We start from the raw sequence: 22,782 nt of genomic DNA on the forward strand, positions 1-22,782 counted from the left end.
TGATTTTCACCCAGGGCACTTCAACAATTACTTATTTGGTGTTCTGATATCTGTTTGTAAAAAAAACATCACTAGGCACTGGCTGCTTCCTGACTCCCCCACAATAGAGGAATGGAAGGATATAGTTAATGAAGTATACCAAATGGAAAAAATTACCTTTTCACTTCGCCTACAAATGAACAGATTTATTAAGTTATGGTCAGAATGGGTCTCCTATGTACAACAGTTAACAAATTGATAGATTTGGTTTTTGTGGTGGTCTTTTTGTTTGTTTTATTTATTTAACTCTTGGGATTTATTTGTTTTGTTTCAGTTTTTCTCATAATCTGATACACAGCTCTACTGTCTAAGGAAAAGGTTGCTCGTTCTCCTGTTTATTTTATGTAATATTTTATTTAATTCTTTAGAGAATCCCAGATGTTGAAGTCCCAACATACCACGTACATTTCTGTTACATCCCTCTGTTCTTTTAATTTAATAAAAAAAAGAAAATGGAAAAAAAAAAAAAAAGAAATGTGTAGAAAACCATTACATCTCACTAATGCCTATACTATCAAGAGATAAAGATTAATCCATCAAAAATCCATTAACGTGTAACTTCTCCTAAAGATCTTCTACAAAGACGATCTGAACTGGCTTCGGGGTATTGGCTGCTACGCCTGGGACACTCCAGAGATTCTCCGCGTCAAGCATGCCGGTGACCTTCAGAGTGAGGTAAGCCCATCTAACTCTATTTATTTTCCCTTTATTCTACACAAATATTCAATAAGTAATGCTGATTATCTGCTTTATTCCAGAACAAGTACAGAGCCAAGGGTATCGAGTCGTTCAAGGAGTACTCTGTGGTGACGGACACTCCCGTGTATGAGACGGCCAAGCAGAACGCTGAGAACCTGAGCGATGTCAGTACTTTTTTTTCTTTTAGTTGGTCTAAATTTGTCTACACAACCAGCTATGTTGACTCTTGAATCTTCATTTTTCTTGTTTTTTCTTTTTCCAGCTCCACTACCGCTATGATTACAACGCGAATGTCAAGGGAACCAACAGCTCCCCCGCTGTTACCGTGGATACAGAGAGAGCCCGAATGGCCAACTACATCCAGAGTGATGTAAGTGAACTAACTTGGTTCAGTTAGATGTAGTTTTAGACTGTCAGACACATTAATAATAAAACACAAGAGCGTAGAGCATGTAAGCAGAAAGTACACAAACTTTGTGTGTTTAGAGTCAGATGTCCTCTTCTATAAAGCGATATAGAATAAAAACTGCAACATTTTCAACATGAGGATGTTCAAAGTTTGTTGAAAAAGTAGAAGCCGTGCATGAAAACGACTGTCGGCTTTACGATCCATGCATACTTCTGCTAAATGTTAAGACAATACAGTTCAGAATTTTGCTCACTTGGTGGATAAATGTTTGCGTATGAAAGTCACCTCCTCCTCCTCCACCCATGCTTTGTGTATTCTTCTCTCAGAACTGGTACAAGGAGGCCAACAAGAGCTCCATGCCCACTGGGTACTCCCTGTCCAGCGATACTCTGCTCATCAAGCAGGCCAAGAAGAACAGCGTCGTCAGCAGCAGTGTAGGTTTATCACTGCCTTGTGCCAAATTCTCAACAGAAATGAAGCTTTTGTTGCACTTGCTGGTGTTGGGATGTAACTGAATTGCACTTTTGCTCTTTGTCTGTGCAGGTGAAATACAAGGAGGCCTATGAGATGATGAAGGCTAGGAATTACACTCTTCATCCAGAGGGTGTCAACTTTGTGAATGCAAGGAAGGCTCACAAGATCAGCAATGACGTAAGACTAAACGACATCATACAACCAGAAGCTTAATGTGTTCAATGATCATGTTGTGACGGCCGGCCTCTTTGCCTCCCACAGCGTCTCTATCGTGAGATGTACCAGAAGCAAAAGGACAAGATCCACACTACTTATGACACTCCTGATATCAAACAAGTCAAGATGAACCAAGCGAACCTCAGCGATGTACGTAACGGTTTCCACACATTTTCTGACCCTCGCACAGCTCGTTTGTTTTGATGGAATTTCTCTGCTCGATGCGCTTTTCATGCCACCCTTTTCCTCCCTTCTTATCCCAGCTGTGCTACAGAGAGAAATACTACAACACCAGGGGCCAGCTGATCAACATGCCCATAACGCCCCAGCTCATGCACTGTCGCCATGTCAACGAGATCACCAGCGAGGTGCGGTGACAACATGCACGACTGTGCACAGGTTTTCACAGCAAAGCTCAGAACTTTGGTTAGAAATGTGGACTGAAATCATTTTGTGTTTTTAGCTGAGATACAAAGAGGATCTGATGTGGCTGAGAGGCGTCGGCTGCTTCTTGTACGACACCCCAGAGATGATCCACGTCCGCAATATCACCAAATTGAGGGTATGTGTTTCCTTTTTGGCTCGCACGTCCCTTTTTACGCGCACGTTCCACTTCCTTCCAGTGGCTTCACCATCATTTGTTTTTCCCTTTTGCAGACAAACTATCCAGTGGACGCGAAGAAGAACCTGAGTAATTACACGGTGGTTCTGGATACTCCGGAGTACCAGCGTGTGACAGACCTGAAGACACACATGAGCAACGTGAGTTATACCCTCAAACACACTTTATCACACCAGGGTTTCGGTTTTTTTCGGAGAATTGCAGCAGATTTAAATCGATCTTTCTCTGCTAATCTCTTTTTTCAGCTGATCTACAAAGCTCAGAGCAAGGAGGACAATGCTAAGGTTTCCTCCACTGCAGATTCAATGGACATTCAGAGAGTCAAGTGGGCCCAGAAGCTGACTAACAAGGCAGGTTGAAACACGGCACTACTCAGCGGATGCATTAAATCTCTCTCAGTGTTGTAAACGGTATGCTTCCCTGTTTTTTTTCTACAGTTCCTGTACACAGATCTGGCTGCTAAAGAGAGACCTCATTATACTGCAGAAAATGAAACTCCAGATATCCACCATGCTAGAAAGATGAAAATGGTCTACAGTGACGTGAGTCTTCACATTTTTTTATTTGTCTTATTTATTTAATTATTATTATTTTATTATATTTATTATTTATTATTTTTATTATTATTTTTTTTTATTGTCTTATTTCTGACCTGGGCCTCTTCAAATCTAGGCTAAAAACCAACTTATTTAGGATTCTTTTTAATACCCAGTAGTATGATGACACTTATCTTATTTGATTTTGTTGTATTTTATTGCTTTCACTGTTCTTTTATTGTTTTTATTTGTTTTTGCTTATTCTTCTCTTTATTTATTACCTGCTGTAAAGCACTTTGGTACACCGTAAGGATTGTTTGTAAAGGGCTGTATAAATAAAATACATTTACATTTACATTTCTGGTCATTTCAGGCTTCCTCAGCCCTTTATTACCTCTCAGTGAGCTCAGTTGTGAAAATTACAAAACCTTTGATTGATCGTCTGACGTGTTGGATGTTTTTTTTCTTCCCTCAGAACAAATATAAAGAGCAGTATGAGAAGATGAAGCACAGGTACACTTCCATTGCTGATACGCCTCTCCTGGTCCGTGCAAAGAAAGCCTACCTGCAGTCCAGCGATGTGAGTATGATCTTTGAATAATTTATGAGTAGGCCTGTGTATTTGTGTGAGGTGCAGTGTGTCATGTCCAGAGGTGGGTAGAGCAGCCAAAAATTGTACTCAAGTAAAAGTACTGTTACTTCAGAATAATATGACTCAAGTAAAAGTAAAAAGTAGTCATCCAAATAATTACTTGAGTAAGAGTAAAAAAGTGCTTGGAGACAAAACTACTCAAGTACTGAGTAACTGTTGAGTAACGTCTGATTTATTTGTTAACACAAGCATTCAATCAGACAGACAAAAATACTAAATAATCATCTTTAGGCAAATTAGAGTTCATCCAATTGATAAAATAAATTAATTAATTACAAAATAGCTTAAATTAAAAGAGACTTAGGAAATGTTTAAAACATATGTAACCCATATGTAACCTAAAAAACAAACATTCATCTATCCATGGGGGGAAAAAACGAGTTTAGGAAACTTACCGCTACATGTTTCCTCAAGTTAGATGTTGAGTTTCTGCTGAAATGTGCGTTTGTTTTGGTTGACACAGAAGACACATAATGTAGCTGCTGTTTCTCACTCTTTGTAAGGTAAACATGCTTTCAGTATGAGGCCTCGTCTGCGTCTTCATTTCCCATCGTTGATTCTGACATTTTTCATCTGTTTCTTTGTTTGTTTGCTATGACTGTAAACTGTAAAGCTAACCCGTCCCGCCGCTGAGATTGAGTGTGGTCACGTGACCAGACTGCACGGCTGCGTCTGATTGGTGGAACACAGTCAGGTGGTAGAGCCTTTGGCGGAAGTCTCTCTCTCTGTCAGAATAAAACATTAAAATGAGGCGTACGCGGGGGGATAAAAATAATGACAGAAAAGTAACCAGGTCATTGTAGCCTAACGTAGCGGAGTAAGAGGACAGCTTCTGCTGCACACATCTACTCAAGTAAAAGTAAAAAGTATAGAGATTTAAAACTACTCCTAGAAGTACAATTTTTTTCAAGTAAATGTGACTCGTTACTACCCACCTCTGGTCATGTCAGTGTGAAATCTAGATATTACGTGGTCCATTTCTTGCTCTACAGTCGAGAAAAATAACTACTTATTAGTAATTCTAGCAATTAATAGTGAAATCTTGGTTCTAACCGTATGATAAGAAGCTAGATTTTACCTTTACCTGTAAGTACATCTATACCTCTTTGATTTGATCAGCATTTCACATTTTTTTTTGTTCTTTGTGTCTTCAGCTGCGTTACAAGGAAACCTATGAGCTTGCCAAGGGTCACTATCACACAGACAAGGATGCCCTGGACATCATCATCCACCGCAAAGTCACTGATGACATCAGCGAGGTCTGCGACTGAAATCAGCTGCTTCCTTATCGGCGGTGAATGTCGTCACGCTTCATTTGTCCTGTTTCTCCGTCCATCTCAGGTGAAATACAGAGAGAAGTATATCAGCACTCTGGGTACGTGGAAGTCCATCCCGGACCGCCCCGAGTTCTTCTTCAGCAAAATAGTGACCGAAAACGTCAGCAACGTGAGTACTCGGACAGAAGCCAAATTCACCAAATGTAGACATTTTTAAATCAAGGTTAAAAACATTTCTTTTCTCATGTGTCTATGCATGAAATCTGCATATCTTTTAACTTATCTTGACTGTTGCTTGTTTTTAAATTCATTTAAACGATTTTATTTGTTTCTCTTTATATTCTTTTATGTATTTTTATTTTTATTTATTTATTTATTTATTCATTTATTCATTCATTTATTTATTTGAATGCTTCTTCCACTCCCTGCTGCAATGCTTTTATTTTATATAAAGCACTTTGAATTGTTTGTACATGAAATGTGCTATACAAATAAATTTGATTTGATTTGAGAAGGACACATGCTGATAAATAATTTGAGTTAAATCTTTGTCTCTACGCCTCTTTTCAGATCAAGTACAAGGAGGATCTGGATTGGCTGAAGGGCATTGGATGCTATGTGTGGGACACCCCTGAGCTGCTGCAGGCCGAGAGGAACAAGACGCTGTACAGTGAGGTGACGCATCCGTTCAGTTCCCCACGACTCAAATGACTCAACAAGCCAGCATTTTATGGTAGTTAATGTTCATTTCTTCATCTATATTTCTAATTGTGATTGCAGAGACTGTACAGAGCCTCCTTTGAGAAGAACAGAGGCAACTTCAAGTACACTTGCGACTCTCCGTTCTTCCAGGCTGCAAAGAACGCCTCGGTTCTCATCAATAACGTGAGTCCTTTTTTTTTTTTACCTTTAGTGCAATATTTTTACTGAATACTGAATTTCTACATGTTTTACTGAAAATTGTCAACCACATGTATGCGTCTCTGTGCTTCCCTTTTGGATTCTCAGCTTTGAGGTAAAACAATCGTAAAATGCTCGATATTTCTTTGAAAGTTCTTGCTTAAAATGGTTATTTTTTTGTGTGCGATGATTGAAAAATTGTGTTTTCAACTTTGTTTTAAACTTTCCTTCCTGTTCCCGAGCAGCCTCCTCACACAAAAGAGACATTGTTTGTCATGTTAGATGTTTGTTTTTGACTACTTTCTGAAATTCTGAGCAGAGGCACTACAGAGCTAGTTTTGAGAAGAACAAGGATAAGTTCACCATAACCACAGATGACCCTAGGTACCGTCTGGCCAGGGAGAACAGGAAGTTCAGCCAGGTAAACGCCCCCGGTCGCGCCGTACGACCGGCCCGCCTGCTCCTCGGCTGCGACCTCCAGTCCGGTCCTCCAGACCTCTCGCACTGGTGCATGAGGTTGTCGACAGACCTTTTGGTGGTGGTTGTCGCATGTCGATGGTCCCTCTGTCTCAGTCTTCTCCTTCTTTTTGTTCCTCACAGGTTACAGTAAATGGCGCCACTCAAATAGCAGCTGCTATCTTGAGCGAGCATTACTCTCCTGCATCTGTTCCATCAGAGAGACAGTTTGTTTCACAAATGTTTGACATCCCTTTGGTTAAAGGTCGAGAATATATATATATATATATATATATATATATCTTAAAAAACTCCCAAAGTTAGCGCCACTGAAGTTGATCATTTCTGTCTCTCTGTGGGCACAGATGAGCATAAACGGCTCGATCGTCACACTTGGACCTCCGGAGTTCTTGCTCCAGTCCTCCCAGTGTTGCCTCTGTTTTTCATTCATGTTCTCAACTGTGGCATGCTGTGTGTGTGTGTTGTGTGTGGACAGAAAATGTATAAAACCAGAGCAAAGGATCTGCTAAAGAGTGGCTGCAATGAGTTGCTCCGCCCTGACATCCTCACAGCCCTTTACCAGTCCACTGTGGGCAGCAAGGTAAACGGCCAGAGAGCAGTGAACTTTGATAACTGATCCGTGTCCGAAAAACACCCAGAACACCTCACTGGTGTTTCTGGACAAGGTCTAATATCCCATCAAATAACCACCATGTAGATCATTCCACGCAACAGTGGTTTTAACTTAGATCCTTTCCCACCTTCACTTTCATGATCTAATCCGTTCGTCACTTAATGTCATTGTCTCATTGATAAATGAAACTTTAACCCATCTTAAAATGCAGTCCAGTAGTTTTCCAGCTGTGTGGATATGACAGACAGACCTATCTAGAATTTAAAAGGCAGAAAATCTCAAGAATTCCACAAGTTTTCATTTGAATTTTTACCTGTTGTAGATGTTTTTTCCCACGTTTGGTGTATTTTTTGAGTCTCCTGAGGCTCCAAATTAAATTATTTTAGAGTTACGTCACATTCACCAGCTTCTCCTTAGGCAAGGCAAGTTTACTTGTATAGGACAATTCAACTACAAGGCAATTCAAAGTGCTTTACAGATACATTATTTCAATTTTAAACAAAAAAGAAAGAAATACGAACAATAGATCAAATCAGGAGTTAAAATGTGATTATGTTTTGAAACTCAAGCTTCAGATTTAGAGCTTTATTCAATGTTTTTTTCCCCTGTTTTGTTTATTTTTTGAGTCTCCTGGGGCTCCAAATTAAATCATTTCAGAGTTACGTCACATTCACCAGCTTCTCCTTAGTGAAACCTCATTGAAGCTACGCTATACTGCGTATCAGCTCCACCTTAAATTCAGTGAGTCACAGATGGACTGCTGGTCACCGACAGCCTTTCATGACCAAAGTGGTAACACACGTTTTTCTTCATTTTCACCTGGAGAATAACATCTTTGTGTTTGTGTGTGTGTCATAAAGCATGCTTTATGTCACCCTGCATGTTACCACTACACTCACTACAGACACACTGTATTTTTTCTTATTTATTCAATTCAATTCATTTTTATTTATATAGCGCCAAATACAACAAATGTCATCTCAAGGCACTTAAATAATAAAGTCCAATTCAAGCCAATTGGAATTTAATTAATTGTAATCACAATTATTTACAAAATAATCCAATTCATTCATATAGAGCCAATTCAAAAACAATTTCCTAGCTAAGGAAACCAACAGATTGCACCGGAACTTGTCTTCAGTCCAATCTGTTGGACATCTTATCTTATTAGACAGATAAGATGACACGCTACATGCTAGCTTTGATTTTGTCAAAGAAAAAAGCTAAACATAAAAACAACAAGACAAGTTATAGGCATATATATTAAAAAGAAAAGTTATGACAGTGACGGTTTGGTTATGAGTTGCACTGACTTTCCTGTGTTTGCTCGTCACCCTCCTCCATCAGTGGAAGTACAGGGAGCAGTATGAACGTGCCAAAGACAAGTTCACCTCCGTCCTGGAGACTCCTGAGTACGAGGCCCACAGACGCAGCAAGAAGATCACCGATGTACGTTTTTTTATGTTCGTCTTCTTATTTTTCACTTTTCCGTGTTGAATTTTTCTTTTAGTAACAATATTGTTACCTCCTTTCTCAGATCATCTACAAGATGGAGTACAACAAGACCAAGGCCAAGGGTTACACCCTGCCCTACGACACTCCGTACCAGCAGCACATGAAGAAAGTCAAGGACATCACCAGCAATGTAAGTCCCCACTGTTTCACCCTGCACTTTTATACAGCTCAAACAGGAGAAAAATATCTACAAAAGCTCACTTTGCGCTCGTCTCACACTTATACAATTCAAGGTACTATTCAGAGTTCATCTTTCCAAAACTCGACTTGTCACAATTTTATCCTAAAATTGCCGACAACTGTGACAAATGTCAAGCTTCACCCTGCAATCCAACACACATGTTCTACTCTTGTTCATTACTTTCTCGCTTCTGGCTGAACTATTTTCATACCATGTCAAAAATACTTTTGACGATCATAAAGGTTTCTCCGCATGTCACTATATTTGGGCTCCCGGAAGACCACAACCGGTTTACTTCCAAGCAGCTAGATATCACAGCCTTCACTTCATTAATAGCTAGACGCCATCTTCTTTTTCACTGGAAGACAACTAAAGCTCCCTCCAGCTCTCAGTGGCTCAATGATACTATGTCGTTTCTAAAGCTGGAGAAGATCAGATATTCAGTGAAAGGTAACTCTGACAAATTCTACAACAAGTGGCTTCCTTTTTTCATTCTCTTCAATCTCTGCCCCCTGTCAAGAAGGGGTGGATGGAGGACACGGATGCGGACTCTTTTAAAAAATAACGGTTGATTTATTAACAAAAAAACAAAGTGCAAACAAAAGGCGCGGCAAAGCCGGATTCAAAAAACAAAACCTGACAAAATAAACAAAGGACTCAACATGGCATAAATAAATAAATATCTTGGCAATATCGACGTGGAACATGGATAACAAGAATCTTGGCATAGATGGCAAACAAAGATCCGGCAAACTAAGAGGGGAGACTGGAAACTAAATAGGGAGTGAGAGTGATTGGAGAGTGAGTGCAGCTGAGGGAAAAAACACAGGTGAAGTGAGTGAACTAATAAACAGAGTGCAGGGAAACTAAGACATGACTAAACTAAACATGGACTAAGAACCAAAAACCAAGACATGAACACAAAAACGTAACATAAAACTAAAAACGAGAATCCATGGGCGTGACACCCCCTGGTTGATGGAGCCCCACTCACTCTCTCCTTCTCTTTCCTCTCTTTTTCCTTTTCTGTCTTTAGTCCTCCTTTTTATTTATACTGAGCAGCTTACACACACACACACACACACACACACACACACACACACACACGTACATATTGCACTTATTATACTTATTCAATTGCTATATATAGATGTCCTTAACTGTTAGTTAAGTAGCCCCCCACAATTGTGTATTGTTCTGGAATTGTTGTGGAAAAAAAAAACCAAAAACACTAGAGGAGGTAGACTGTGTGCTTTTTTTTTTTTTTTTTTAACTCATCAAGATGCACGTTATTTTGACTGTATCAATATGTTTGCTCAAACTGACAGTGGTGATACAATGCTCAATGTAAATGTGACATTGATTTCTATTCCAATGTGCCTTACCTCCCAATAAAAATATTAAACAAAAAAAATAAAAAAAATCAGGAGAAAAATGTGTTTGATAATGTGTTTTACCTTTTGCAGCTGAAGTACAAAGAAGTATATGAGAAGAGCAAGGCCCAGATCAACATGGATCCTGAGGCCCATGAGATCCGTGCTGCCAAAGAAGCCTACAAGAACATTAGCAACGTAAGCGGCTTCAGTGACGGTATCAGGAGACGTTTTGCCTCTTTATGATTAAACTTGAGCTGAAATACTGATATAATGTTGCGTTTCTTTCTATTTTCAGCTTACCTACAAGAAGAAGTATGAAGCAACCAAGAACAAGTGGATCTGGACAACTGACAGACCCGACTTCCTCAATAATGCCAGGAACACCTTGCAGCAGAGCGATGTGAGTCGATGCTTTTTCTTTGCGCGTTTGATTTTTGATTCTACACGTCTGCAACAGTGTTGCTCAGATTTTTCTCATATCGTTTCACTCATAGGTTGAGTATAAGTATGACAAAGAGATGATGAAGGGCTGCGTGATACCTATCGCTGACGACAAGTACACCGTCCTGTGCAAGAAGAACGCCGATATGGCCAGCAGTGTAAGTATTTCATTCCTTCATCAACAGCTGCATCAAAAGGGTCTCCAGATGTGAACATGTGTTGCTCAACACGATGTGCGCTTCCTCTCTCCAGGTGAAATACAAAGAGAAGTATGAAAAGGAAAAGGGCCACTATGTGCCTGTTGCGGATACTCCTCAGATTCTCCACGCCAAGGCTGTGCGCTCGCTGGTGTCGGAGGTGAGGCTTAGGGTTAGGGTTTTTACGCCCTTCAGTTAACCCTTCTCTGTTGGGATAAGATGTGTGCGACAGTAGGAACGAGCACAGATATGACCTCCTTCTATGTCTATGCATGAAATCTGCACGATAGCTTTTAATTTATCTGGACTGCTGCTTGTTTTTAAATTCATTTGAATTATTTTATTTGTTTCCCTTTATATTCATGTATTTTCAATGCTTCTTCCACTCCCTGCTGCAATGCTTTTATTTTATGTAAAGCACTTTGAACTGTTTTGTACATGAAATGTGCTATCCAATTAAATTTGATTTGATTTGATTTGATATTCTTCCTCAGAGCAAATACAAGGAGGCCAGTAAGAAGATCATGCAGACGGGCTCATTCACCACCCTCCGCGAGACTCGTGACACTGCCCACAGCAAGGAAGTCAAAAAGCTTATCAGCGAGGTAAAACTGTGAAACATCTCTTCGTCCCAGGCTGCTGATAGGCAGCTGCTCTCATCACTCTGTTCTCTCTCTCTACAGAAACAGTACAAAGCAAAGTTTGAGAAGGAAAAGGGCAAGTCGGTGTACAACAACATGACTGTACCACCTGATGTTCAGCATGCCATGGACGTGGCTAAGAGTCAGAGCAATGTGAGTTTTCTTATCAGCTAGGGCTGGGCAACGGTTAAAATGTTTATTCTAATTAATCACATGATTTTTCCTGATTAATCAAGATTAATCACATTTGTACGCAGAATCCAAAAATTAATTCAAAAGTAGTGTATAGCTTTTAGCATTTAGTTTTATTTTAAATGTGCTGCCATATGAATGAAAGTGCCATAACATTTGTTGTGCAAACACACTTTTAACATCAGCATCTTTCTGTAGTTTTTATGTAGAAGCCTCGCTCCACTGTCTGTTTCCTTGAATGACTTGCTGCTATCAGTTGTGTGTTTTGCCTTTAAGTGATATTTTAGACTGGAACTACTACGCTGAGAAGACAATTCAACTTGGCTGTAAATGCAGGAGTTTTTAAAAAAAATTTATTTTGAAATACGTGCTTTTATGTTGAAACAAGTAAAACAGGAAGTAGCTTCACACAGGCTGTGTTCAAAACCGCATACTACATACTACATATGGCATACTCATCGATCAGACAGTATGCAGAGCGTTTACCCACAATGCATTTCGCTCCTACCCGAGCCGAAATCAGCCGGCTTGAAGCTGATTTCTCTTAAGCTCTAAACTCTGTAAACTTTAGCAACATTTGAAACATTTTCAGGTGAGAAAGTAGTCGTTTAGATCCCCAACGTGTTGAAAACCTGACAAAATACCGGCTATTTACAATTTTGTTCCCACGAATTCGGCGCTACTAAAGCTAGCCGCAGTGAGCAACGCACCTCCGGTTATTTTCACAAAATAAAATACCCGTTGCCTTTTATCATAGGGAAAGCCATTACGATACAATTGGTGCTTTTGTTTTGAAAACAGGAAGTGAACCTACCCTCGTTGTAGCTAGCTTGAAACTGCCGTTTTGACAGGAAATGATGATCGGCGACGTCACGTTACGTTGCATCTTGGGTAGTTTGAGTATGAGTAGTAACCTCATGATGCATACCCAACATTTCGGAGAATCTAGTATGCATCCGGGAACTTAAAAAAAATTAAAGTTAGTATGAGTAGTAGAAGTAGTAGGAGAAGTATGTGGTCACAGAGACTGAGGAGCACCTGTAGCGGTGATGTCCAACTTTAAAATGAAAATGGCCGAGTAAAAGTTCCGTACCCTTCTCCATGTTTGGTGGTTCCGCAGCAGAAAGCAACAGACTTTTGCAATAATAAAACCTGCTTTAATGCACGATAAAATATTTATCGGTGTTAAATAATTAACGAGTTAACTCGCCCAGCCCTACTTATCAGTGATGTTTATCTTTAGACGTGCTGCTAAAGTTTTGGGACGTACTAAACTCTGCCTGCTCTTATGCACGACTCCACAGGTCGCCTACAAGAAAGATGCCAAAGCCGGCCTGCACTACACTACCGTAGCCGACCGTCCCGACATCCAGAAGGCCACCCAGGCTGCTAAACTCATCAGCGAGGTAACCACCGAATGGATGCCGAGAGCCTTTTTCAAAGAGGAAAGGATGCAGCAGAGTTTAATGATGTAAAAGAATGAGAATGCAAACGATTGGATGGGAATTCATGGTAAAGGGGAGAAGGAGATGGCAGACCTCTGATGGAGGAGAAGAGTGGAGGAGAAACAGTCTGGATGAATTAAGGTGATAAAGAGCAGCAGAGGAAAAGCAGAGCAGACCAGGGAGAAGATAGCCTAACTGTCATTTGTTGGTTAAAGTTAGAGCAATGATCTCATATGCTGTTCGCCCACTATCTACGGACAAATGCATCTAACTATGTTAAGTGTGGAGAAAAAAATAACTAATTGCAGCATTCGTCTGAAGATCTTTGTTATTTTTCATTTAAAAGCCACACCAGTCTACCACTTTGCCCCCCAAACTTCCTGTTTTCGCTTTTTTGACGAGATCTTTTTGCCTGTTCTTGCACAGTGTGATAACTATGATCTTGTATTTCTCAAATGTATACCCTCATACTCCTCACAAAACAGCCTCTGATTCCTTCAATCCTTCTTTTTCCATGTCACCCCTCTGGACAATATTCCTCTTTTTTACGTGAATTATTTTGGCAGAAAGTATCCCAAACAGTGCATTGGCTGTCTCTAAGGAAAATTAAATGGGATTAATCATTCAGCAAAATGAATAGATAGCAAAAAAACATCATTTTTAAAGCAAAGAAGAAATGCAGATATGATAAATCGCAGTGATTTCCCCCCAAGTCCACCAGACATTAAGGCCCCATTCATTTAGGAGATGTTTGTTCCTGTCAACACTTTTCCACATTCCCATCAGTTTAGTTTGTATGCATTCCACTGATTTCTTGTCTGGTCCATCAGATTGGTTACCGTGAAAAGGCCCGTGCAGATGCCAGCCGGGGAGGGTCTCTGGCCCACCGCCCAGACATCGCTTTGGCTACTCGTGTGTCCCAGCTGACCAGCCAGGTACAACAACACCAAATAAAGCACCCGTCCCCGGACGCTTTGGGTTCAGCCAAGTTGTTTCCCCCTCTGATCTTTTTGCAACTATCTGGACAAAACTTTTGTTCATTTGCCTATGAGATAAGTGGACTCAGTCAGTGGCAGCCACATTACACCAGCTGCTTCTCGCTAATATCTGCAGACGACGCAGTGTTGCCGTAGTGGATGCTTAACAGCTGTTCTGTCGGCCTGATGACAGAACTAGCAGCTCTTCCATATCGCTTCATCTGTCATCCTGCGTTACGATCCATGTGTTTGTGACTTCATGAAAGAAGCTGTACATGTTTAACTGCTCATATCACTGTACATGTCCCTCCATCTTTAAACCTACATCTCTCTACTCTGTCCTCTCTTCTCTACTTCCATAATGTCCTTGTCTTTGTATTCTCATCCTTCGATCTCACTGCGCTTTGTAGGTGGAGGCCAAGCCCTCCTTCCACGGAGCAGCTTCCTATGATACCCCCATGATGCGCCACATTAAGAAAATGAGTGCGGTGACTAGTGATGTAAGGAGGCTCGTGGCCTGAAACTAAAGAGCTGCTGCTACTTGTTTGTCCCCTCTGTCTCTTTCTGTCGGTGTCCTATAAGCCCACAAACTGACTGAATACAGAGCTGTGAGCCTTTAAACTACAAGGAGCTAAGAATTGGATCCAGATTCTGATGTCAGGACTTTTATTTGTCCTGCAGTTTGTTTGTGTGCATTCTCCTTTTTTTGTCCTTTGCTGAAAAACTCGGGCTAACTGCTATGCATAGACAACTGCATTAGCTGCACTGATGTTAATGCTGTATGTTTATATTCTTATCATTTGAAAACTTTGTGTGCATGATACCTCAGTCAGCATATGTTTGTGGACATGCACAGGAAAAAAGATCCTGTGCATGTCCACTAGTGACCTATGAAGTGAACACTAGAGGGCAGCATAGCTTCTTTTTATTTCTCTCAACAGTTAAATATTAAGTTCTTTTTATCATTATCATATGTGCATGTTTTTCGTCTAACTCACTTTTTGACTTCCTTACTGTGTCTGGATTATTCCAAAGTTAAAAGGATTACGAATACAAGCTCTGATCCAGGTTTACTTTGTTATCCGTGGAACACAGAACGCTGCATTCAGTCATCTTCACACCTAAATGCATCTCGTTTGAGCTGATCAAAAGTAGAAAGCTCAAAACTGAACAATAAATCTTCCAAAAATACATCCAGAATACAGGCAGGAGTGATTACACTGGAAAAAATGCCCCTCCAAAAATAAGTAAAAAAACAACAAATAAAAGACGTTTTTGCTTGAAATAAGAAAAAAAATCTGCCAATGGAACTAGTGAAAATCGGCTTGTCAAGATTTCTTGAAATAAAATGTGATATTTGGGACTTCTGAGTTAAAAATGTTCTTGAAATTAACTTAAAAACCTCTTCAAATTAAAAACAAAAAGCTTGTTTCATGTGAACTCCGACTCAAAACAATTTGTTTTCAAGACTTTTTCACTTAACAAGATATTTAAGATGTGTTGTATTAAAACAAGTCCCTATATTTGGCTGAAATAGTACTTGTTAGGCAGTTGTGTCTTATATCAAGTGTAATGAGATACTCTATGAGAAAAATATACTTGGTAAGATTTAGATTTTTTCCAGTGTATGAGAGAAACGGTTTAAATAACACATCTATTTCTCGGTTACTTTCCGGAGCCGAGAACAAAAAAGCATAATTGAGTTGATTAAGTGAACAACTCTGAGCATATGTGGAGAAGTTATGACTGACATGTTAAAAACTGTGTTTCCAGGCATAACAAAAACAAGGAAAACTGTGTTTTCTTCTCAGTCCTGGAACGGAACTGCACCTGCTGTCATCTTGGATTAACCAACACAGTGACTGCTGAATGAAAAGAGATGCATGGGGAAAATAATCCTGTTTAGAAGATAAAAAGTATTGAGAAAGGAATAGAAATTAAAGTTCATGTGCATGTTCAAAGAGAAAGACAAATATCTGAGTGTAATTCACTAATCCCTTTGAGTTATTTCCACTGTGATGGAGTCTGTAAATCTGTGGCTGGTGTTGGTCTCCCTTAGGTAAACGATTATATTCACTGTTGCATGCATCCTGCCCTTTTTTTAGGTGAAGTACAAGGAGAAGTTTGATAAGGAGATGAAAGGAAAGAGACCACAATATGACATGAAGGAGAGTAAGATTTACAAGACTTTGAAGGATGCCAATGACCTGGCCAGTGAGGTGAGTGCTCACAAAGCGGATCCCTTTTGAATGAGACTTTTTCCAATTAAACCCGACGAAGCAAAGAAGTTACAGATGTTAAAGTGTTTGTTGAATCCAATCACGTAAGTTAGACCTACCACACAGCAGAAAGCACCTTCAAAATATAAAGAATCTCCCAAAAACTTAAGTCGATATTTCAAAAAATGCACTTCTGATCACACTGGAAAAAATCAAAGTCTTACCAAGTATATTTGTCTCATTTCTAGTCAAAATATCTCATTACACTTAATATAAGACACAACTGCCTAACAAGTACTATTTCAGCCAGATATAGGGACTTGTTTGAAGACAATACATCTGGAATATCTTGTTTAATGAAAAAGTCTTGAAAACAAATTGTTTTGAGTCACATATCATATGAAACAAGCTTTTTTTTACATTTGAAGAGGTTTTTAAGCTAATTTCAAGATCACTTTTATCTCAAAAGTCCTAAATATCACATCTTATTTCAAGAAATCTTGACAAGCCGATTTTCACTAGTTCCATTGGCAGATTTTTTTTTGCTTATTTCAAGCAAAAACGTCTTGTATTTGTTGTTTTTTTTACTTATTTTTGGAGGGGCATTTTTTCCAGTGCACTTGTTTTGTTTTTTATTTTTTGTCAATTTTTTTATAAAGATTATGCTAAATCTACCAAACTGAGCTGTTTATTTCTGTTTTCCTTAAAAAAAAAAATGCTTTTCTCAGGCTGCAAAACGAGTCATTTGCATTCATAATCACTGTGTCGTCCGTTAAAAACACCCACAGGTGAAATATAAGGGCGACCTGAAGAAGCTCCACAAACCCGTGACCGACATGGCCGAGTCTCTGTCCATGCAGCACAACCTGAGCACCAGCAAACTGTCCAGCGACGTAAGATATCATCATCCTTTAACCCTCTCACGCTCTCATCCAGGCAGCTGCTGTGACTCAGTCCCACTTCAGTGCACCCTCTGCGGTCCATTGAAATGGGCCTGAACTCCACTGATCATCTCATGGATTTATGCACTAAGCTCCATCATTTATAAATCCATTCTCCCATGACCTCATCTGGTAGTGATCCTTACCTTTGACCCTCTCATAACGTCACCTTATTTAACTTCTAATGCTTCACTTTTTCCTCCTGTAGTTTGAACAGAAGTAGTCTTTTATTAATATGATCCCTTAACACAAACCCGCCTTTCTTCTCCACTTTTTTCCACCTTAATTCTAACGACCCCCTTTTTTAATGAAATATTACAGTTAGTGTTTTTTCTTTTCTGTGACAAAATACAAAGGCATTTTTGTGCTATAAGAGTTAAACTCCAGACAACAACTCTTCTTGTCATTCGCTGTACTGAGCTGTCTTACTTTACTGGGAACGTCCTGTAGTACCGCTACAAGAAGAAATTTGAGGAGAGTAAGGGTCACTACCACATGATTCCTGACACACCAGAACAGCTCCATCTCAAGGAGGCTTCTGAACTTCAGAGCAACGTAAGTGGTGCCGACTCTGGGGGTCAAAAGGCACTTTTGTGGTTTTCCACTGTTTACCGCTTTCTTGTCAAACTGTAAGCAGCGGCAGATGCTCGTTTACTCCAGGTGGGAGAGTAGCAGAACACGTAACTTAGCTTTAAGCTAACGTAAATATAAATTGTGTGTTTTGTTTTTTTTAAACTTTGTTTATTAAGCTTTTTTCACACACTGGAAAAAAATCAAAGTCTTACCAAGTATATTTGTCTCATTTCTAGTCAAAATATCTCATTACACTTAATATAAGACACAACTGCCTAACAAGCACTATTTCAGCCAGATATAGGGACTTGTTTGAAGACAATACATCTGGAATATCTTGTTAAATGAAAAAGTCTTGAAAACAAATTGTTTTGACTCGGATTTCATATGAAACAAGCTTTTTTTGACATTTGAAGAGGTTTTTAAGCTAATTTCAAGATCACTTTTATCTCAAATGTCACAAATATCACATCTTATTTCAAGAAATCTTGACAAGCCGATTTTCACTAGTTCCATTGGCAGATTATTTTGCTTATTTCATTCAAGGTAAATTTGCTAATTTCAAGCAAAAAACGTCTTGTATTTGTTGTTTTTCTTACTTATTTTTAGAGGGGCATTTTTTCCATTGCAATAGAACACAGACACACAGGAACACTCAGAACAGAATCCCATCCCATGAAGTAAAATAATAAATTAATTAATTAAAAATACAATTTTTTTTAAAAATACATAGATAAATCACAATTAAAAAATGATAAATAGATGATTAAATCTAAGACAATGTATGTAAAGCATGTTGTAAAAGAAGACATATGAATATAAAAAGGAGAGAATGTTACAGAAAAAAAACAAGCAAGCAAAAAACAGAGAGATGCAGTACATACAGAATAGTATTTAAGCGGGTTGTCATCTAAACAATTAAATCAGTGGTTGTCCTAGTTAGCTTGATTCATGCAGCTCTGATTTCTCTTCCACATATCTAAGAAAAGGTTGCCAAATCTTATTGAATTTACCAGCTGAACCTCTAAAGTGTGTGTTTATTATTTCCAATTATAAACTGTATGTTTAATGGAAGAAAGAAACAGCAGAACTTGAATTCAATCCAAAGAATTTACAGTCAGGAACCTTCAATAAAACTAAATATGCATTAAGTTATATGACCATATGAGGGCTCTTTCAAGCCTCTGCCTATTCACCCTCAAAAATATGTAAATATCTAAGTATTTGATCATTTCTAGTATAAATTTGAGGGACTTTGCAATGCATTCATGTTCTCTCTGGGCTTGCAGTTGCAGTATTTCCAACCGCATCAGTTTAAGCATAAAAACACTGAAACAAGCCTGAGTTCTGGGACCCATAAAACCGCTTCCTTTTCCCATCTGTTCACATTTAACTTTGATAATTATGAACGCAGACCGGAATTTTGTTTTTAGAGATCGAAGCCACATACTGTACGTGTATTTTAAAGACTTTTTTTCAAATAATTCAGAAAAAAATGAAGCAAAGTCGGTGATTTACACTAAAAGCCAAAGGTTTTTCCGTTTGTAATTTCTTCAGAGAGTGAGAAATAAAAGGTTTCGGATGTTTCGAATTAAGCCTTAGTTCTAATTGGGTCATACAAACCTGAGCATATCTCACAATATATACACAAACTTTGACTGAAAGCTGCTGCCGTTGCCTTTGTGTGGCCCGTTCCAGGTTAAATACAAGGAGAAGTATGAGAAGGAGAGGGGCAAACCCATGCTGGACTTTGAGACTCCCACATATGTGACTGCAAAGGAGGCCCAGCACATGCAGAGTCAGGTAGAAACTCTCATTTTCATATATGGATCATAAGTGACGGCGGGCGCAGGCTTCTGTGCAGATATACAGACTCATGAATACCCCTTTATGCCTGTATTGTATCGCCTCTTGCTTTATGTTGTCATGTTGTGCTGGATGTCAAGTAATTGTTTATACTTCAAACTGTCAGATTGTGTCAGATTACATCTGAAAATACATTTTACCGTGTCTCAAAGGCTAGTTTACTCCCATCAGGACCGTAGTTGCATCACTTTTTTGTTGCAGTATCACCAGTCTCACGGCAAAATGTGAAATAGACACAAAAAACATGGTTTTAAATCTACGGTCGCGTCACATTTAAGGGGACAAAAAGGCTCAGCGGGGATGGAAGATGATGCTACACACACACGACTGACAAGCTTTATATTATTAGCATTTACCAGTGACTTTACTTCACATGCAGTCGAGGTTCCTTGTCTTTGTCTCTCACTGTATCATCACCGTTCTACACATTATAAAGCACTCGGTTAGGCTTAGGAACGAGGTGGTTAAAGTTCAGAAAACCTGCTGGGTGGCATGAAGGAAATCAGCACAAAGTTTGGCGATTTATATCCCATTTTGCCGTGAGATCGGGCTATATTTGTTGAATTAGATTCTCGTGACTTTTCACTCCGATCCAGCTGTGCTTAGAGCATAAACTAGCAGAGAGGCGTGTAAAATGTATTGGGATTAAACTTACCCGGTGGCCTGTACAGTGTTACGTAACGCTGTGACGGCGCAGTCTTCTCTGCATGATGCTGGGAAGGCAAAGGTAAAGCACATGTCTGCTATGAAACCTGGAGTACAGGTTAACTAGTAACTAGTTCTCATCATAAGATGAACTCGATATCTTTTCTCAGGATTCCTGCACAGAAAATGAGCATTTACACACCCTGCACATAGAGAAACGGGTGTCATCGGGTTGCTGTAACTGCATTTTGAACCAGCGCTGCTTGCATGTGGATGTCTGAGCTCTGTCTGTCCCTTGTCTTATCTTTGCCGCCAATAGAAAGACTATAAGAAGGACTTTGAGGAGAACATGAGGGGAAAGAACCTCTCAGGCTTGGAGGTCACCCCTGCCATGATTCATGTCAGGCACGCCACCAAAATAGCCAGTGAGGTAACTAAAGGACCATTTATCCCATCAATCCCCCCCCCCACCACCATTTACATCACCCATCCTTTATAATCATACTAAGACCAGGTTACAACCACAGTCCCTCCTTCCATTCACCACTTCTTATCCTGTAAGTCTTCCCTTCCCATTTTTGCTCCCTCTAAGCCTTCGTATTGCTGTTTAGTTGAGGTTATTGCATGATTTACCACATAGCCCTGAACTAATAATGCAACATTTATCCACATCCCACCCACTGCATGTTTTAAAGTAAAGCGGCCTCTGCTTATTATTGAACTTTAGTGTACTGAGTGACATCTTGAAGCATTTATTTCACCATCAACCCCCTCGGCTTTACGTAGCAACAGCCTGTAAACATGCATGCAACGGTGTTTCCAGTCAAATGTTTTGATATTGTCTTTCATGCTTTATCTGATCAAAATGTGGTCCATCTTGTCTTTTATCAGGAGTCCTGCCAAAGTCATCAATATCCTCACATTTTCTGTAAAAAAAAAAAATTGACTGTTTACAAATAAGAATAGATGAACGAGGTTTATTTTAAAGAAGATTTGATGACTTTGAGCCTTGATGGCGAGCAGCAGAGCTTGCCCCACTGTACTGTCTGTTTTGCACTTGGCCTGGCCTGCCTGTTTGCCCTTCTCTGCAGTCTCTCTGTTCTTCTTCCGTCGTGTAGAAAGAGTACAGGAAGGATCTAGAGGAGGGAGTGAAGGGTAAAGGGCTAACTGTACTGGAGCAAACTCCGGAGCTTTTGAGAGCAAAGAATGCTACTCATATCCTGTGTGAGGTATGACTCACTGAGAGGTGATGAGAGTAGCATCACGCTCTCATCCGAGTGACTTCCCTTAACCCTGCTCTTGGTGAATCCTCTTCCCCCTTAACAATGTGTTCATCTTTCTCTAGTTTTTGCTTCATGACATCACTAATTTTCCAGCATTGTTCATGTCGTGGTGTTTAATAAAATGTTATCATTTGCACACTTTAACCTATTTAGTTGTCCCATAATTGTTCTCTTGTACTTGTTCTACTTTATGTCTGATAAACTTGCAGGAAATCAACCTCAAATATGCACGAAGCACAGCTTACTTTTACTATTTTTCTGATTGAACATGTTGCATTTGGAGAACAATTTAAAAAAAAAGGCCTATTTTGTCTAAATAAAATCTTTTGAGGTTGATTTTTAAGAGTAGAAGAAACATGTAGAGTAGCTTAGTCTTTTTGTCATGAATTAGCTTTAATATGCTTTCATTAACTGCTGACTACTATTGTTTTATTTTTCAGTTTTGAGAGGAGCTTCACACACATTCTGCTGTCCAATTATCATATCTGTTCCTCGAAAAATATTAAAATATCCCTAATTCATGCTAACATGCTCTGTTCCCTATTCCCTTAGGGGGGTTTTGATATTGCAGCCCTCTTCAAAATGAATGAGCAGAAAAATCCCGCTGTTTACCATAACCTGCTGAGCTAACAAACAGAGCTTGTTGTGTGTAACTACTTTTTACGTTTGCAGAGAGAGTACAAGAAGTCCCTGGAGCAGGAGATCAAGGGAAGGGGAATGTTGGCTTTGGCTAACGACACCCCGGACTTCATGAGAGCCAGGAATGCTACTGACATCCTCAGTCAGGTCTGAATCTTCTGGTGTTATCAGGTTGTGTGAGGCTGTCAGCGTATGGCCCCAAGAGCTACATCTCAGGCTGTGTTTGAAACCGCATACTTCCATACTACATACTACATACTGCATACTTTCATACTACATACGGCATACTTCCATACGGCATACTCATTGATCAGACAGTATGCAGAGCGTTTACCCACAATGCATTTCGCTCTTACCCGAGCCGAAATCAGCCGGCCTGAAGCTGATTTCGCTTAAGCTCTAAACTCTGTAAACTTTAGCAACATTTGAAACATTTTCAGGTCAGAAAGTAGTCCAGACCTCAGCCTGACTGAGATGCTGTGGTGGGACCTTCAGAGAGCTGTGCAGAAACCAGAGCTGCAAACCTCAATGAGCCAAACACAACAACTTTCTCCTACAAGCAGTTCAATCATGGGGTTCACTTAGTTTTTTACACAACATTTCTGCGTTTTGGCTTAGTTTTGTTACATAAATGATGACTCAGTGTAATACATCATGTGTTGTTGTTCATCTGAGGCTGTATTTAGCTTATATTAAGACCCAAATGAGCCCCAATTGTTCTTTTAGGTTCTGACTTA

At 39.6% G+C, this 22,782-nt stretch overlaps 1 protein-coding gene across 18 annotated transcripts in view; it reads left to right on the top strand.

Annotated features, from left to right (window-relative positions):
* The window catches only part of neb (nebulin), a 78,326-nt gene that overhangs the window by 40,036 nt on the left and 15,508 nt on the right, over positions 1-22,782 (top strand). For 10 of the 18 annotated variants that reach the window (XM_075480000.1, XM_075480006.1, XM_075480011.1 and 7 more), the window contains 35 exons: positions 610-714; positions 798-902; positions 1,001-1,108; positions 1,474-1,581; positions 1,691-1,798; positions 1,883-1,987; positions 2,101-2,205; positions 2,301-2,399; positions 2,495-2,599; positions 2,705-2,809; positions 2,897-3,001; positions 3,471-3,575; positions 4,802-4,906; positions 4,989-5,093; positions 5,495-5,599; positions 5,705-5,809; positions 6,777-6,881; positions 8,262-8,363; positions 8,452-8,559; positions 10,077-10,181; positions 10,282-10,386; positions 10,481-10,585; positions 10,680-10,784; positions 11,119-11,229; positions 11,308-11,418; positions 12,762-12,863; positions 13,733-13,837; positions 14,290-14,379; positions 15,985-16,098; positions 16,887-16,991; positions 17,490-17,594; positions 19,311-19,415; positions 20,443-20,553; positions 21,242-21,352; positions 22,079-22,192. In XM_075480000.1, coding sequence (XP_075336115.1) covers positions 610-714; positions 798-902; positions 1,001-1,108; positions 1,474-1,581; positions 1,691-1,798; positions 1,883-1,987; positions 2,101-2,205; positions 2,301-2,399; positions 2,495-2,599; positions 2,705-2,809; positions 2,897-3,001; positions 3,471-3,575; positions 4,802-4,906; positions 4,989-5,093; positions 5,495-5,599; positions 5,705-5,809; positions 6,777-6,881; positions 8,262-8,363; positions 8,452-8,559; positions 10,077-10,181; positions 10,282-10,386; positions 10,481-10,585; positions 10,680-10,784; positions 11,119-11,229; positions 11,308-11,418; positions 12,762-12,863; positions 13,733-13,837; positions 14,290-14,379; positions 15,985-16,098; positions 16,887-16,991; positions 17,490-17,594; positions 19,311-19,415; positions 20,443-20,553; positions 21,242-21,352; positions 22,079-22,192 — 3,702 coding nt within the window. Of the gene's footprint in view, positions 1-609; positions 715-797; positions 903-1,000; positions 1,109-1,473; positions 1,582-1,690; positions 1,799-1,882; positions 1,988-2,100; positions 2,206-2,300; positions 2,400-2,494; positions 2,600-2,704; positions 2,810-2,896; positions 3,002-3,470; positions 3,576-4,801; positions 4,907-4,988; positions 5,094-5,494; positions 5,600-5,704; positions 5,810-6,143; positions 6,246-6,776; positions 6,882-8,261; positions 8,364-8,451; positions 8,560-10,076; positions 10,182-10,281; positions 10,387-10,480; positions 10,586-10,679; positions 10,785-11,118; positions 11,230-11,307; positions 11,419-12,761; positions 12,864-13,732; positions 13,838-14,289; positions 14,380-15,984; positions 16,099-16,886; positions 16,992-17,489; positions 17,595-19,310; positions 19,416-20,442; positions 20,554-21,241; positions 21,353-22,078; positions 22,193-22,782 lie in introns of all 18 variants that reach the window. The other 8 variants (XM_075480003.1, XM_075480019.1, XM_075480001.1 and 5 more) reach the window with 7 other exon arrangements.

This window comes from Odontesthes bonariensis, chromosome 12 (assembly GCF_027942865.1).
Source record: "Odontesthes bonariensis isolate fOdoBon6 chromosome 12, fOdoBon6.hap1, whole genome shotgun sequence".
NCBI classification, from domain to species: domain Eukaryota; kingdom Metazoa; phylum Chordata; class Actinopteri; order Atheriniformes; family Atherinopsidae; genus Odontesthes; species Odontesthes bonariensis.